Source organism: Molothrus aeneus, chromosome 1 (genome assembly GCF_037042795.1).
Source record: "Molothrus aeneus isolate 106 chromosome 1, BPBGC_Maene_1.0, whole genome shotgun sequence".
NCBI lineage: Eukaryota > Metazoa > Chordata > Aves > Passeriformes > Icteridae > Molothrus > Molothrus aeneus.
The window spans coordinates 74,941,633-74,960,530 of NC_089646.1; the positions used below are offsets into that span (position 1 = coordinate 74,941,633).

At 34.4% G+C, this 18,898-nt stretch overlaps 1 protein-coding gene across 3 annotated transcripts in view; it reads left to right on the forward strand.

The window, feature by feature from the left end:
• CDH10 (cadherin 10) overlaps positions 1-18,898 on the forward strand; it is a 93,262-nt gene that overhangs the window by 49,299 nt on the left and 25,065 nt on the right. For all 3 annotated transcript variants that reach the window (XM_066559450.1, XM_066559459.1, XM_066559442.1), the window contains exon 3: positions 10,403-10,697. In XM_066559450.1, the coding sequence (XP_066415547.1) occupies positions 10,403-10,697 (295 nt within the window). The remainder of the gene's footprint in view (positions 1-10,402; positions 10,698-18,898) is intronic.

Consider the following 18,898-nt stretch of genomic DNA (forward strand, 5'->3'; position numbering starts at 1 on the left):
GAAAGAGAGTAAGGCAGTGTTCCAAGCCATGTTACTAAAATTTAAGAAAAGTTTTAATGATGTGAAAGTACTTGTAAAAAGTAAAATTAATGAGGCAAGTAGAATATGTGAGCTTCAGGAGAGGCCACTTGGGTGCAGCCATACAGCAAATAAATACATCTATGAGGAGACAGAAAAAAAACATAACTTCTGTTAATTTATTTAAGTTTTTAAAATTTAAATCTTTTACAGAACACTCTTGTACTTTTAAAATACCTGTCCCTTGTGAGAATTACCATGCAGAAATACAGCGACAATTTTACACATTTTTGCTACTGAAGATGTCATAGAGGACTTAGAAATACCTCTAGCAATCAGCAGGATGTCTTAGGTCATTCAAAAAGGATAATGAGACTGCTATATAAATAATACAGTTGGAATATGAGGAAACTGCTTAATTACCTATTTAGTTAGGTCAGGTTATGTGACAGACCATTCTCTATGTGTCAGGAGTGGCATGTTGTCTACGAAAAGCCAAGTAAAATAAATGGAATAGCTAGAGGACTGCTGATGGCTGTGACACTGGAAAGAGCTGCACAGGATTAATCAAGGCTTGTCATTTAAGAATAATGGAAGAGATTTCAGTAATATTGATGTATTTCCTAGGAAAGGATAATGACATGCTATAGAAAACAAAGTCATTAAAGGAATAAGGAATACTATTTCAAGTGCCACGTAAAAGTCTCTGTATCATAAAAGAGAATAAAGTTTTCTAGGGATAGTTTAGAATTCCTTTTACTATCGAAAGAAGAAAGTAGGAGAAAATAATACACAAGGGAAGAGCTAAAGCTTCATGGAAATGAACTAATTCTGGGGAAAAAAAGAGAATGTAAAGGATTTCTTTTATTCTATAGACAAAACATAAAACCCCACACAAAGAGAATGAAAGACCAGCAGCATAACTAATATAGTGTACTTTATTTGTAATTAGGAAAAGGGAGATTAAGTAAAGGGTGCTTTTGATGTCTTACAAGTGTCAGCAAATGTCACAGAAGCTTTATGGAAATACTGGCTAGGCCTATCAGCTGATTACTGGAGTTCACATAAGTTAGAAAAAATTTTTCATCAGTGATGTAGTCCACAGAACACATTTTTGAAATCAGCAATTAACATTGCAGGGGAGAATAATTACTGTAGAATACAGTTCTTAATTTCTATCACTCAAGATCACGATGGGCTTTTTGTCCCCAGTAAAAGTATTTCAGGAATAGAGTTCACTGGGGCTGATGGTGCTGTCCTTTTGTATACACCATAACATGCAATTCTCTGTATGATTTGTGCCAAGATTTACACCCAAATCTGGTTATTTTGGTACTTTGCACTCTGATAGTGGAATAAAATATGCTGCTTTGGTAGAAAAATTGTAATTAATAGTAATTATAGCTACGTACACAGCTAGTACAGCTAGTATTAATAGAAACATGATTAAATTCAATTAAATTTAATTATGTGATTGTAATTCCCTACATAATTGGGGTGCCTACAAGGTGTCTACAAGGAACCATTTTGGATAAGTCCCTAAACTGTCTCCAGGAACTTAGCATGCTAGGATTGCACTCTTAAATGCCTGTATGATAAAACATGAGGTGTGGGTAATAAACACAATGAGTTAGAGGCCTGCATACAGCTGCAGTACGCTGATTTTGTTGGGAATATGGATATTTAGTGGAATGACTTGCTTGACTGAAGCATTGAAATGGACAGATACAGACTCTTTAGGAAGGATGGGAAGGGAACACAAAGAGAGGGAGTTGCCCTTTATGTGACAGAGCAGCTAGAGCACATGAAGCTCTGCTTGGGGATGGGAGAGGAGCCAGTGGGGAGTTTATGGATTAGGTTTAAAGGCAGGACAGGCAAAGGTGACATTATAATGGGTGCTTGCTCTAGGCCACTTGACCAAGAAGAACAAGTAGATGAGGCTCTCTAGAAACAGATAGAAGTGGCCTCAGCCTTCACAGCAGGCCAAGAGGAGAGATCCTTCCTCTGCTCAACTCTGGGAAGGCCATGCCTGGAGTGCTGTGTCCAGTTCTAGGCCTCCCAGAACAAGAGATGGACACACTGGAGAGAGTACAGCAAAGGATGCTTAAGGCACTGGAGCATCTTACATATGAGGAAAGGCTGAGAGAGAGCAGCTCTTTGTACAGAGGAGAGAAGGCCCAGGGAGATCTTACCAATGTACACAAACACCTGAGGGGAGGGGACAAAGAGAACAGAGCCAGGCTCTTTCCTGAGATGCCCACTGACAGGACCAGAGGCAATGGGCACAAACCAGAAAGCAAGAGGTTCCTCTGAACATCAGGAAACACTTTTATCAGGAAACACTTTTGTCCTGTGAAGGTGATAGCACTGGAAAAACCATGCCAGAATGTAATTTTATGTAATGATTTAAATTACAACTTCTTTATTTAGTGTTTAGCTGGTATGTACACAGGATTTTTCTTGAGAATAGTGTTCCCTAGAATAACAGATTTCATAATTTACTAAAAGAAGAGACAAACTTGATGGAAAAATAAAAATATGAGTTGCATTTAAGAGTTTATACATATTCCACCTCTTTTCTATCACTGATCCTCATTTAATGCCTTACCTACCTGTTTAGGGTTATAAGATTTCTTTCCTGGATATATAGTTACACTGATTTCACTATGATATATATGAGGTCAGGATTGATACAGAACATCTTCATCTCTCATTTTTTTGGTTGCTGTGATTAAAAATAGTATCAATTCAGACTCATCAGAAGTCTCCTGAAATGTATAAAAACATATGTCAGCTCTCTCCTTCTTTCTCTTCCCTTCCTTGGGATTGAATTTAACAATAATACTCAATTATTGTGGACAACACTGTTTTGGAGATTATTAAAATAGCTTTTATTCCTTAATTTTGATATACAGTCTCCTCTTAAGTTGACATTTTCCACTTCCTGGGTTGACAGACATTGTTATTCATTTCTGTGTGATAAATACAGAGTATACATGAAAAGAAAAAAACATATATCATAATGGTAGAAAACCTTCAAAACACTTACCAATTGACATGTTGCAATGATTTCAGATGGAAACAAAGACAATATTTCCAAACACAATATTGTGTAATGTGTTTTTAAATGGCCTCCAGCAGTAGGAAAAATAAACCAAGCATCAATATTTTAAATTTTATTTTATTTTTAAAAATACAATACTTTATATGTATAGTGCAAATTGTACATTAGGATACAAAAAAATAACTGTTTCAATGGTTATTTTGTTAATAACTAGGCTACTTTAGGAAAACATATATGAACATATATATAATAAAATAATTCTTGTTTACAAATAACCCCAAACCTACAATTGGTTCTTACAACCACTCTTTTGTGATTAATGCAGAGAGCATAGGAATAAGTGGAATCTTTTCCTTTAAAAACCCCTCAACCTAAACAGACAAACCCCTACGTTTTAAAACACATGAAGCTATTGTGAATTCAGTCAAATAAAAATATGTGCTGTCTTAGTGTATTTGCCTTCCTAGACTGTTCCTTGGTGGAATAGAGAGATTGTTCTGGAAGCTACTTATTCCTTTATACAATATTTAGCACCAATTTTTTATTAGGCAAAAAACATAGCACATAAAACTCATGGATGTTAAAAAGACCCTTTAACCAAGTCTGAGGAAGATCTTACCAGATATTTTTTTATTCTGAGACCACAGGACAGAGACTACTCGTAGAAGTAGGAATGTAGGCTTGCGCCATATTGATTTCAGTAGGAGGAGAGCCAAACCATGTTTCTTTGTTCAGTCCAGTGTTTTAATGAATGGGGACCTGGACAACTGCCACAGGTCAGGACTTTTTTCCTCTCTTTAACACAAGAATTCCTTTCTGCTTACTCATACCCATGTATTGGAGGAGCCAGGAAATAAGGGCGCTTCAGGTCTACTGGCAATTCTTTCTGTCTTTACCTAATGTACAGATTTTATTTATTACATGAAAATTGGAAGACAATATGCATATTGGCTTATGCAAGAACTTTTTGGTGTATGAAATTCAATTAGTCTTTCATCTTAGCTCAATGATTGTGTGTCTTCTGGAGTGGAAGCTACAACAACCTAATGAAGCTGAAACTTTCTAGTTCTAACTCTCTGAACATCGGATAAAGACCTTGGCTTGAGGAGGGAGATTGGGTATTGGCATATTGACTTAGTGCATCTATGAAAGACCTTTTGCTGCTGCTCATATGATGTGTCTTAAAAAAAAAATCCAGCATTTCTCACCTGAAATCCTAGAATATTTTGTCAGTGACAAGACTATTTACCTTCTCCGGGCTTGACTCTTCCCTTTAAAATAATCTACAGTAAGAGGAAAAAGATACAAATCTAGTGATGAAAAATGTGTTTGTTGTATGCTTATTTTCTGGGAAGTGAGAATCTTCAAGATTCTATCAGTAATGAAAATTGTAGGGAGATGTGAAAATTCTATCTATGTGATGGTATTTCACTCAGGGATGTGGAAAGAAATGCTAAAAAAGTATATTAATTTTAATTTATGTCTTACCATTTTAAAACATTGTTAAGAACAAGCAAATATTTTGAACATCAAGGAACTACTGTGAAATTTATCAAAAAAATAGTGGAAAATATTTTTCTCTTTCCTTTTGATAATGAATCAAGTTAAGCAAACACAGTCTGAAAATAGTCTGCATTGCAGACTGGAGTTTTTAATTTCCGTTTCTTGCAAAAGAATTTCAGAGGACTCCTCATCTTACATTACTTGTTGCACTTCCAGTTTATTTGCTCATCCCTTATCTTTCCCAGTCTCACAAAGCATTTTTTTTTAAATCTTTTTCCTTTCTGCCTGTCTCCTCTTAAATAACATACAATAGCACAGTCCTGGCAAACTGACAGTATAACTGAGTGAGAAAATTTAATGTGTGACATGTCTGAATAAAACTTAGTGCAAATTACAGAATCGCTGAAAAGAGTTGCTTAAAATGTTACCTTTTGGATACATTTAAATAAGTGAACGTCTTTGGCGAGTAAATGTGTCTGAAAGCCATTGACTGTTACATCTGTCAACTGTGAGAATACCACACAGGATATGAGCTGGTCTGAAAATCTTTGACAGTAAATGCAGCTACTGTTAAACAACTGCATCATTTAATAGTTCAGTTCATGATGATTAAAACAAATATCTCCATTGTGGGAATTTTGTATCAATTATTTTCTGCTGACTTCATGTCAAATCTTCCCACTGTTGTGATTATGTTTAGAGACACAATCATTCTTATTCAACTAAGTATCCAGTCAAGTTGCTAATATTAAGTGTGCACTAGAACAATGAATGAAATGGCAGATGCTTCTATGGTGTATTCTGGCTTCACTTTGCTAATATAATTACTTACAAAAAAGCTAATAGGTTACAATTTGCCCTGAAACTTATCCTCAGAATTAGGAGATGCTCTGGACTTATTTGTATAAAATCTAAAAGATAGACTAATTCAAGAGTGTACTGAGGTCTCATTGTTCTTGTGATACTAGAATTAAATTGAAATATTGACACATTGCCGAAGAAAGTAGAAAAAAAAAAGTTGCATTATATAATTAAAACATGACTGCTATGAAGTAAGAGATTAAGAGTCCATTTAGTAAGTTAATAATAAAATAGTCTGTCAGTTTGCAAAGACTACAAAAACTTTAAACTGTTTTGGAATATACTATATACATTATAGTATATTAAATTAAGATTAAAAATAACTTGAACTGCATTAATGCCTACATAAATTTTCTAACCAGAGGGAGGTTTCTTAATGCACTCATATCTGGTGTCTAGTTATTTGAATACCAATCACTGAAAAATCATAGAGAGAGTTTTGAATCAGAAATTCAAATAGAAATATGTGTGACAAATCCTGAAGTCTATTTCTCATTGTCATAAATCATTTTGAATTCCAGAAGTAGCTTGTATGATAAAATAGATCTGACTAGCCCAATCTTCTCTCTCATTTTTACAGTAGCATCTTTTTGCTTTTTGGTGAAAATAGGATTAACACTTTGTATGCTATTACAAAAAAAAGTCCACCTACTTTATACTCATTTTGGGAGATTTCAGAATTGTGTGGATTTCATAGGGGAAGATGGGGAGAAATCCCAAAATCCTGAGTGGACAGGTTTGATTTGAATCATTGCATGCTAATTAACATGGATTTCCTCTGTTGTAGTTTTTGAAGCAAAATTATTGTGTTGTTCAACTAAAGTCTTCTGAAAGTATTTTTAGAAATACAAATACAAATCTGTATTTTTACAAAGATCTTATACAGATCTAAAAAGTTATTGAGCTGAATTTGATTGGAGCATCTTTTCATGAGCTCATTTTATTTATGGTTGCATTTACCCTAAAGAAGGATGTAATATGTTCATTAACCCTGTGTTTTTCCCACAAATGAATAAAAAGTAAACTTCTCTTTAAACCGGTTTTTGTGTCTGCCTTGGATTGCTAATTCAGTTTCATTTTTAAGTATTCACATAACAATCCATTTTGTGGCCCTCTGTAAATATTATCTTCCATTTAACAAGATCTTCCTTTTTTATTTATATGAAATCCTTCTGGATTAAAAAGGCTATTCAACTGATTTAGATAGAAGAGATGCAAAAATATCATAGTAATTGCAATTACTGTATAATGAAACAGGGCTATATAAAATAATACCAACTGACGTTCTGATTTCCTGTGAAGTGAGAAAAAATACACATAAAATACATATACCAGTGGAGCTGAAAAGGGAAACATTTCTGTGGAAGAACTGCAAGAAATTCAGGAGTTTGCAAAATATCAGTGACAGATATGAAAACAAAACCACATCTTCACAGCTGATCATTTTGTGCAATGAAATTGCTAAATGAAACAGATGTCTTTCCATTTCTCAGCTTGGCTGACATGAATCACAGATGCCCATTAGCTAAAATAACTATAGGAAACACTTTATGCTAAAAGTAGCAGAAAAATATTTCACAGAATATTTTTTTAGTACTTGAGTAAAATGAAAAAAACTCTGCAGCACTGATTGACAAAGTGTTTAGGCATTTCAGAGTTGGGTAATGATTCACCATACAGGGTTGTGAAACACCTTGGGCAGACTTTAGTCACCTCGAATCCTGTATTAACATCTGGATTGAATTAAGAACTGAAAAAAACAAAATCAGAAGTATTCTCTTTTGTTGTTTAACTATACTACACATTTTCACCCCTTGAATTAAGTCTGGAAGACTTGTTCATTTTATCTATAGCTTTGTGTTTCCTGATGACTCAAAAAGACCTGAAAGGTTATTCTGAATTTGAAGTTTTTCTACCATAACTCTGGACTCCTATGTATATACATATAATTTAAACTGGATTACCAAACTAAAGGCATTATTAATATTTTTTTAGTGAGCATAGTGTTATAGCTTAAAGTGTTCTTCTAACTATGTATGTTTGTATTCCTTTTATGTTACTGTGAGGTGCAACTCTTGGCTCCTTAGAAGTCTTTATGTGGTTGTCTCCTATATTCAGCTCCGTTTCCAGACTTTTGGCTAATATATGTGTGGGGAAAAACAGACAAACAAAAAGTCCCAAAACCACACAAACAAAAAAAGCACACACAAGTAGGAAGTTTGAATTTGGCAGAGGTAATAGGTTAATGATTTTGTGGGAAAAAAAAACATTTTTAAATCACCTCACTAAGGCTTAAACATGGCTACAGGAAAGGCAATGGAAAATCAGCAATGATGGTAGCTTACATATTAGATAAATAACTGTGTTAAAAGATCTTTACACGCTAAATTGGATTTAAATATAGTTGTTCAAAAACTCCATATTTTGTAGTGCAGGGATTTTCTTAGTTTTCTGATTTAGTTTTCTTCACCATACTGTTCAGGCTTCAAGTGCCAGGCAATATTTTAAGGCACCAGAATATGATTATTGGATTGCTAAATTATTTTACAAGTTCCTGGCATGGTTTTGCTAAATATCACTCTCCAAAACAATTTACATGCATCATCCGTTTGGCCAGACACTATTGCTGGGAACTGTTTGCATGGAGTTATTCTGTTCTGGAGATAATTTATTAGAATGGATTTTGCCAGGCTGCCTAATGGTTTCTGAGTGAAAGGACAGGCACTGCCGCACCAATACACTATTGTAAACTTTTGCAAGAATTAATAATACCAGACCTGGGCTTGGAAAGCATCTGGGAAAACTGCAATGTGCCCATTTAAGGATTCCACTCAAACAGAACCTTATTTTATATTTCTGTCACAGGTCTAAGGAAGAGCATGCTCTTATCGTACTCTTCATCATTCTGGTATGAAAATATTTCATAGAGTGGTCATGTTTCATAGAGTGGTCAAATATTTCAGCAGTGAGTTCCTAGGACCAAAATGTTTTTGCAGTGAAATTATATTCTAGGAAGACATGGAGAAGAAAACACTCAAGAACTACTTACACTAGATGACATTTTAAAATGGAACACAGCTTGGAAGATGCTGTCAAGTCCCTTAAAGAAGGGTGAAAGGGTTAGTTGGAGGCATGAAAGGTCGCAATTTTTGTGAGCCTTCAGGGGAGAGATTAAAGCTCACTTTAAAAATTCATTCTTCAAAAGAGGTGTGAGAATGGCTTGCAACCTTCAGTTTGAAGTCATTAAGAGAAACAGAAGGAAAAGAAAGAAAAATATTTATTTGCAAAGGATTTTTCTTAACGTCTACCTTCCTACTCTTTTGTGTTTGGTGGAGTTTCATATTTTTTTATTTGTTGTAGAGTGAAAAGAAACAGTAAGAAAACACTTTGTAAAGTAAACATGCACGTGTGTAGTGTAAGCAAAGTTTAATGGGTCTAAATACTTTCATGTAGAAAATCAAAGTTCAGAACATGATAGTATTCAAATTTCTACCATGAAGGCTTTGATCGAAGATGCCTGGTGAGTTCTGTCTGTTCCACATGTATCAAGTCTGTGGGAAATATTCAGTGTTTGAGAATTTTTCACAACATCAAGTCTGTGGGAAATATTGAGTGTTTGAAAATTTTGCACAACCTAAAAGTCTACTGTTTGACTTTAGCTTATCCCACCAGTCCACTCTTTATGCTTGGTTTCAGCACAAAAGACAAGGAAAGACAAATTTGAAACCAGAATAATTAACTATTTCTATTCTTATACTTGAAACAGTTGCTATGGAAGACAACATGAGGGCATCACAGATGAAAAAGAGAAATATTTTCATGGCTGCAAAGCAAGGGGGGGTATTTATGCTATGCTACATGTATAACATTTTTCATTATCTGAAATAGAGGCTTAAATTAAAAAAAACTCTTCACATGACTAAATATTATCTTCCTGTGGATTTAATCAGTGCTGCAATTACGTGTGCAAATAACTAGTTTTAGAAGGGAAAAAATGCACCAGTTCTTCAACTGGAATATTCTGCTATTTTTTTAGTGTGATTTAAAAGAAATGTATTTGCACTTCAGTTTTGTAATAAGAGCTTCTACTTTTCTCCTTCTGCTGAACTCAAAACTAAGTGTACTAAAAAGAATATATTTCATGGTGAAAATAAATCTGAGTGCCAGATTCTTTCAGTTAATTATGGAATCAATGAGATTGGAAGGACCTTTCCAACAAGGTGTTTAGAGAAATTATGCTAAATGTATCCAAAAGATCGAATGAGCCATCATCCACGCGGGTGTGCTGAGCAACAAAGCATAATTGAATAATTTTCCATATAAAGGCACTCAGGACTGCAAGTTATATATGTTAAGTTAAGCTTTATACAACTTAAATAATGGGTGTTAAATCAATACTGAATGCTTAATAAATTTGGGTGTTTTTCCTTTAGTCTATTTACATTAGTTGATAAAGTGCAAGTGAAAATTATTTAAAATTAAATGTTCCCTGATTTGGGAGGAATATAAATAATATGAAATGAAATTTTTAAAAATATATTATTTCATGAAACCAGTGGTTCTGTTTTCCTTAATTGTCTTGTATTTAGCCATGTTCTTTATCTGCTTAGTGAATTTACAACTAGCACAGCAGTTGTGAATTTTTAATAGGATCTCTTCAAGGAAAGAAAAGGTCAGTATTAACATAAAAATCTTCTTTAAGAATGTGGTGCAGAGGTTTCTTAGCAGAGAACAGGTGTTGCTGCAAAAGTAAAATCTTCCAGAACAGCCAAGTTGAAAGATTCTTGGAACTAAGTTAGGAAACTGGCTGTCAGTCAGTGGTGAATAAAAAATACTTTCTTAATGGTATCAACCATATATGTGGCATACAGAATAACTTAAAATATAATAATGATATTTAAAAACAACCATTCTTTTCATTGCTTCTAAACAAAGTACTATCTTCTTCCATTTCAGCTTCATTCTGATCAGGATAAAGGAGATGGATCCCTCAAATACATTTTGTCAGGAGATGGGGCTGGTACTCTTTTTATAATTGATGAGAAAACAGGAGATATTCATGCAACTCGGAGAATTGACAGGGAAGAGAAAGCCTTTTACACCCTGCGTGCCCAAGCTATCAATAGAAGAACTTTGAGACCAGTGGAACCTGAGTCTGAGTTTGTCATCAAGATCCATGACATCAATGACAATGAACCGACATTTCCAGAAGAAGTTTACACTGCTAGTGTTCCTGAGATGTCAGTAGTAGGTGGGTTCTCTGTACTGAGGTACAAATGCCTTTTCTCTATTACTTGACAAATTATTTCCCCATCTTTTCAAAAGTCAGCAGAATTCTACCTGGTAAGTTTTTTTCATTTTGACACATTTGTTCAAATACTGAAATGGCATTCAGAACCAGATTTTTATGATCTAAGATCTGTTTCTACTTGGAATATCCAAATTATTGGCTTTACAGTTCTTTGGAATATAAATATTATAGATAGTAGGTGAATGGTGAATCATCTTCCTCCTTAGGAACTGTTAGAATAAGATGACTAAATTAGCCTGTTGAAAGCTCAATATTTTTTTTTCTTTCATTTTCACTGTAAGTTCCCAGTGGTGATAAGCACTGAATGGAGAGCTATCTCCACTCCCTCTGTGGGTGAGGAGAATTACATATTGACTCATGCACTGTCGATGCACTGTCTGAAGGTAGACACCCTCTTAATTTTTTTTTTTCACTTTTTTACTGTATAGACAAATCCTCTTGTGCTTTCACTTCCTTAACTCCATCCACGAATGACACCTTCATGAATATTAAACAGCTGTTTGACTTGATCTTTCTTCTCTTTGCAATGTATCTTCAGTTCCTATCTTAACTATAAAGTTGTGGCCTGGATCATGCCAGCTGGTGAATTTTATAACCAATAACATTTTGAAATATGACCTATTATTGATATTAGTGCATACAATTCATTAAGGATAATTTTAAAAAACTTAAAAATATATTATGTTTCTTTTAAAATATAATATTAATTAATTAATTGCATAAATGTAGCTACTATAATATTAAATTCTAAAAATTCAGAAAACAAACAATTCATTCAATGTAATTTTAGGCTATTATTACCATTTTAATCACCTCCACTGCCTGAATAGGTCAAACAGGTATTTTAGATTACTAAATTAGCCTGTTGAGATGATAAGTTTTTAAGATGTTTTAAATACATAGGTATTAATAATTTAATATTTAACTTCCAGGACCTTGGAAAATGCTAAAAGAGAAAAAAAAAATACATAATTATTGAAAGAGAATGCCCTCAGCAAATCTGTGCAGCATTGTATGGAAGCATAATACTAATATCTTTTTGTTCTTAATATTTCAATCTACTTTCAGTTTGTGATTGAATCAGTTTTTACGATTCCAGCATTCAGCAAGTGTTTTTTATTGTAAAGGAAAATAAAATTTATAAAGAAAGTTAGAGAAATCTGACAGATGATTGTGTAGGCCTGTACTGAAATCTCATCAAATCAGCCCACATAAAGAGAAGAACTGAAAAATCTTCCACCTTTACTGTTCCAAAATCTAACAAAGTGTAATACCAATTTACTAACATACTGGTCAGTTTTCTAAATTTCCATAAACATATACAGCTTTAGACAGAGCATCTTGAAAGTGAATCCTGAAAGAACATTTCTGGAGCATTTTCTACAGAAGCATTTGGCTAGATTACAGGAGGGCTGAAAAAGTATGTCTCAGAGTTTCAACTTCATTTCTTATGGTCTTTCTGTAAATTCCAAAATGAATTGTTTAAAACATGATTGGAAAGATATAATAAAATTAATCAGGATTTTCATTAAATATTATACTATTATATAATACTAAGTTTTAAGCTATTGTTTCTTCATTTCATCAGTCTCAATTCCATAAATAACATTTTTTCTATAAGTATTCTCAAACATTCACAGCATTATTTCAATGCTTCTGAAGTATTCAGATTGCAAGGTTCCAGTGTATCTGTACAGCTGTACATAGATCATAAAATTCTGAAACTGCAAAATGTCAGCATTAAAACAACAAAAAATGAGATAATATGATAAGAAAAATATTTACAAAACAATAATTTATAGAGAAACAAAGAGCAACAAACACACCAACTTGGGTGTACTTAGTGTGTTAACCTTTTATCTTACATAAATAGCTGTGCTGAAACAAATGGACTTCATTTTGTCAATAAAATGATAATAATTAGGAGAATTGTAACACAGTTCAAATCTGTCATGTTCCTGGGTTTTATAAATGCAGTCATTCAGCTGTTAGAGTGACTGTCTACCTGACAGGCAGCATTTCTTTGAGCTTTATTACTTTTAGCTTTATGTCTGCTCCCTAGAGGTTTATATTCATCTGTAGTCCATAAGAGAATGACGTGATTTTATAAAGTATTCATCAAAGTTGATTCATTTCTTCATAACACTAATTTAATTCTCCAACTTAAAAAAAAATCTACTCAGTAATCTGAAAACTAAAGGCTAAGGGAAGAAGGGGAGAAATCTTCTAAAAGAATAAGCGACTAACACTTTTGAGAAAAATAGAACTAATCAGAAATTGTGAAGTCATTATGTCAAAATACTTCACATTTTGGTACAACAATAATATATTATCACATCATTATTACAAAATATTTTTAAATTTGTATTTTTTCTCGCATCATACAATTCAAGAATTTTTAGTACAGCAACTTACATGAGAAATTTATGAAAAAAGGAGCAATTACATTTTTTATTACAATTTCACTTCCTCATTCAAAGGAAAATAGGAAGAAATTCCTACATTTCTCTATTTTCTTTCTCTCTGGACTTTTCTTTTTTTTTTGTTATGGTATTGTGAGCAGCCTATTACTTGCCCAGTACTGTTGGCCATGGGCTAAGAAACTGTCAGGCTTGATGTAAGGAATGCAGATAGAAATTGCAGTCTTGGATGTAATTGCACATTCCGTTGAATGTCCCCTGTAGTAGTCACTTCTGTGAGAAAGTAGAAACAGTTAATTTTTCTATAAATGTCTGCAAACATTAAGAGGAGTTTATGATATTAATATTTTCACAGTGATAGGTACCAGAAAGAGAAATTACAAAGCTAAATTACTCTGGCCCTTACCTGAATAGAGATGAGTTATATGGTTCTACAAAAAGTGTGCTACTCTCAGGACTGTAATATTTTCATTATCTAACCCAGGATAGTCAACATGGTGTGGCACTATGCTACATATTGGGAGCCTGAGAAAGAGAGATTTTGCTGGAACCACACCCTGCCTTTCCTGTGTCAGACCTGCCAAGCAGACAAAATCCCATGTGAAGGATTCCCTGTCCTCACTCTCTTCCACTTTGCTGAATGCCATGACTTCAGGGATAGGGGAGAATGGTGACAAGTTCCTGCTCAGTCCTGCAGGTGCATCTGTTCCGCAACTACCTCACTGTCACAGGTGCCCTTGCAGGGGTGGTGCTGATCTCCCCTCTCTGCTGATTTGCAATAAGGCACAATAAAATGGAATGGAACTGTGTCAAGGGAAGCTCTAATTAGACATTAGGAAAAAGTTCTTCATCGACAGATTGGTCAGTCACTGGAACAGGCTCTCCAGAAAAGTGTCAGAGTGTCTTGAATGCTTCTCTTAGTCATATGGTTTAGTTCTAGGTAGTCCTATGAGAAGCAGGAAGTTGGACTTGTGATCCTTATGGGTCCTTTCCAACCCAGTATATTATATGATTCCATGATAGCATTATCCACCAAAAATACATCTATATTCTTATAGGATGACTTGCGCTCCTGCTACTATTGGTACATCTAAGTTCAATAGTTTACTATCAATCAGGTCTAAAGGCTGGACCACTAGACAGACACATAAACATATCCAAACAATGTTTTTTAAGATACTAGTTTATTCAAACCAACTGCACAGAGAAAGATCCTTATATATAAAAGTAGGATTGTATAGTATAATAAAATGGGGTGAAAAGGAAAATAAAATACATGGCACTTTCACTATCAAAGGTGAAAGAGGACCTGTGCACATAGATGGTGCAGATAGAGATCAGATGTCATGCCTCCTATTGGAGGACAGAACACTGGAACAATTCTCTTTGTTCATTGTTTCCAATTCCTGTGGAAGTAGTCATAATCTTTTATATGTATATTCATCACACAAGCAATGTTTCATAGATAATAAATATTTACTCTTTTTTTCCTTTGTTATACATAAAATCCGTATCAGTCTTTAATATGACTACTAACTTAGAACTTGTAACTGTGCCTTGTATTTATGTTGTGCTTTGTCTGTGTTCTCAAAACCTTGGCCATCGCCTGGTGACTGCATTCTCTGTCCTGGTACTGATTATCAATGTTTCAAATAGGCTTAATCTTATCTCTACTTTAAGAAGTGTCAAAAAACCCCAAAAAGTCAGCTATTCTGCAATTTTGCCACTGTGTTGTCTATTTCTACACATCTGTAAAGCAGCTACAATGGTGAGGTGTTCATATGAACCTTGTATACACTTATCAGGATACCAGAAAGAAGAGAAACATGGTATCACATCATGCAAAGAAAAGAATGAAATGCTTATATAACAAAACCTTGAAGTGATTGAAATCAGTGCACCCTTGGAGAACAGGGGTTGCTCCATCCTGAAGTTTCCTGTGCAAGAAGGAATGATAAGGTGATCGGGAAGTCAGAAAAGCACTATTTAGTCTTTATCTACTCCATATGCCTCCATCCATAAACCTTATCAAGTCATGATGCAGCCATACACCAGCCTCTTTCAGACCACAAGAGCAGTTTTGATTTCTTCCTCCGGCTGTGGTACTAACCAGACAGACACCAGAGGATATGGCTATTTCTATTATCAAATAGAGTGTTTTACAAAGGCCCATAAATCCTTTGTTGTCTTGTTCATCTTTCTTTTGTTGCTTATTAAACATTGAAAAGGCAGACATAAATGGGCCAGCTTCAGGATCTCACAGCTGGGTCGATATTTGAGAAGACAACTTATTCTCCTGAAGTCTTTGTACTGATTACTGGATTTTTATCTTCTTTCACTTTTTCCTTTCCTTACTTTCAGAGTTTGTGACCCAGAATATTCTTACAGTTTTGACGACAGTCTTCTGCTCTGTCCATCATATTTTTTACCTATCTCTTTCTGCTCATTTTGAGATTTCTTTTCAGAACTGCAAATAGTCTATTTTCATCTAGATGGATTTTCCTGTAGAATTTGCCTATTAGTGTATTTTAGAAAAGTTTTCAGAACTTTCTCTTTAGACCTCTTTTTATATATTTATATATCTTCACAGACTATATATTCTATAATCATTCCCTATCCTTATTGCATCTTGTAACTTTTCTGCTTCTAAATTAGTGATATCAATATATGATATTCAGAAGATGTAACCTCCTTCTGGGTTTACATGTGATGTACAGGGTGCCCTGTTGGTCTGTCATCTCTACCTCTTGTTATATATTTTCTTTCTCTTGAGACAGCAGTTAGAGCTGCTTAACTTTTTACCCTAGCTTCTTCTATACTCCCTTATTAGTGCTATTCATCAGTTCCCAATGCTTAGTCCTCTCTGCCATGGAATTCATCTTACAACACCTCCTTCTAGTTTCCTACTTAGAAAGATATTTCAAAATCTTTTTTTTTTTCATACAAAGTTCTCTCAACAAACCCTTTTGCATCTTCTGACTTAGGACATTTCAAAAACCCAAATCAGGATTTTTTTTATTTTTTTACAGAGTTTAATTTCATTCTGCACACAAATCCTGCCATTAGGAGATGAAACAAAAAGTTTAAAAAAAAACCCAAAACAAAACAAAAACCCACCAAGCTAAAACATTTTTCCTTAAAAAGGACATCTTAAAAGAATTGAAATTATCCACTCCTGTGCTTGTTTGCAACTTATTTTTTTCTAAGTTACAGGACTATCTTGTAGTCAAAGATCTTTCTGACACTGAGTTCTCTGAACATGCAGCCCTTTTCAGTTCTTTTCTGTATTCTGCAGCTTAAAATAGATTATTTCAGAGGAAAACATTTGTCATTATTTCTGGGGAAAATAGGTGTCATTATTTCCTGTCTTTTCCACTAAAAACAGCAGAAAATTTCTATTAATTTGGCTTGTTTTTTGTATGGATAATTTACTATAGAGGGTACTTACTCTAGTCAAGTATCACATAACTCAGCTGGGAGTAAAGAAAACAAAACCTAAGCTTACAATCCAGCTCCACAGTGGATATTTTGTGGATTCCTTTTCCTAGATAATTATTTCCAGTGATTTTTATCTAATATGTATGCATCATAAATGAATTGTGAGGTCAAAGTCATTAATACTTGTATTGTGTTTGAAGATGCTTGCAGAAAACAGCAGCAAGGGCCAAATATATTAATTACTTTTATAGTCCTAGACTCAAGGGAGAGTCAAACACTACAATTAAAGATATGTTAAAATATGCCTTCTGAGAACTACAATAATCTGCCAAGAGACTGTTTGTGTCTGGGCCAAGTTTACCACTGTTAAATTCTACTTCATGGTATGTAAAATAGGCAATTATGCCAGAAGAAAATAATAGAATTCACGGGTGTGTTATTAATAATGTAGATGGTGCCTTATTCATAGATTCATAGAATGGTTTGAGTTGGAAGGGACCTTAAAGATCTTCTAGTTCCAGTTCCCCTGCCATGGCAGGGATGTCACCTACTGACCTCATTGCTCAGAACCCCATCCAACCAGGCACTGAGCACTGCCAAGGATGGGGCAGCTAAAGCTTCTCTGGAGAACCTGTTCCAGTGCCTCACCACCCTCACAGTAAAGAATTTGTTCTTTATATCTTATCTAAACCTGTTGTCTTTCAGTTTGAAGCCATTCGCCCGTGTCCTATCACTACATGCCCTTGTAAAATGTCCATCTCCATCTCTCCTGTATGTAATCACTGTCTCCTTTATGCACTGCTATAGAGGTCAGATTAGGCTTTAAATTCTGAAAGTCAAAGACCAGCTTCATCAGAAGCAACCTGTGACTATGTAAAAGACAGAGCATGATCTAGACTAAGTGATGATTATTAAGTGATGCCTACACTGTAGTTTTTAAGCCCTGGCATAACTGATCATCTTCAATGCCTTTGGATTTCTGGTCCAGGTTTCCTACCAGAACAAACAATACATTTGTTTTATTGAGCATCAGTGGTCTTCAGTGTACTGAAGCAAAGCAAAACCAGCTGGTGCTTTGACAGATGATGTGCAGAATGTAATTGATACACTGATGGCACTACTCCTGTTTACTTCTTGATGTGGTTTCTGTCAGGTTTTTACAGGAATTGCTGATCCCCTGTGGAAGCCTGAGGAGCACATCTATTTTCCTCTCATAGCAAGGGGAGTTCTGCATCCTAAATGGCACTTGGAAGTGTAGTAGTGCCCTTGCACTTCTCCTCCCAGGTACCAGACCCATAAAAACCAAAGAGCTGAGGTAACATTAAAAAGTAAAGTTCATCCTTACTGCATTTGGGTAATAGAGTGTATACATTGTCCTGAACATAACCCACCAATTGCATGGTGTGATAGCAATGAAATTAAGGAGCACAAGTCTCTTTCCACAGACTTTAAAGGGAATAGGTACAAATCTACAGTTTTCAGAAGTTTCTGACAGGTTTTTTGGGGGTGTATATATGCAGCCATGTTAATTCCAGCTGGGGAGAAGTATAGATGATGTAATTTGCTGTTTCATGTGCATGTGCACTGAGAGTATTAATTATTATATTCATTATGACACCCAAATAAGACAGCAGTAACTGTTAGACACATATTATTGCATTTAAAATTTATTTGTTTAAAATATATTTTAAATTTATTAAACATTTTCTTCAGTTTCCTTCCAAATTATTCTTCAAAATTGGTTTTCCTTATATTTTTAAACTAAAATGAAACAAAAGTCTCATACAATTGACCTATTAATAGATACGTTTAGTTTGTGAAGGAAATGTGAAAACTAGAAAAAATAAATTATTCAGTTACATGTAATATAGTATTTATTTTCATGTATTTACAATGTAGAAGTTTCTGATTAACACATCAGGCTGTTGTGACATATGTGTTGATTATGACTGTTCTCTGTTGGTATGGATATGAAATTGAGGAGTTGTAAACTTTACTTGCACACGTGTTGGTCAGCATACTCAGTCGCTTGGGGGCTTTTTGCCCTTTTTTTAACTTGCAGCACTTCAGTTACTGAAGATGGTTTGTCTTATCCTTCTTTTACACAACCGCTATTTCAGAGAAGGTGTTCTTTAGGAACAGGCATGCATTCTAGCACTGCAGTTTCTCTATAGTAGTAAGATGGTGCGAAAGTGCATTTCAGAATCAAGACAACACTCTTCAGAACTTAAATATATTAAACAAAAGGCCTATTCCCCTTTTAGCAGAATAGTTATATAGACA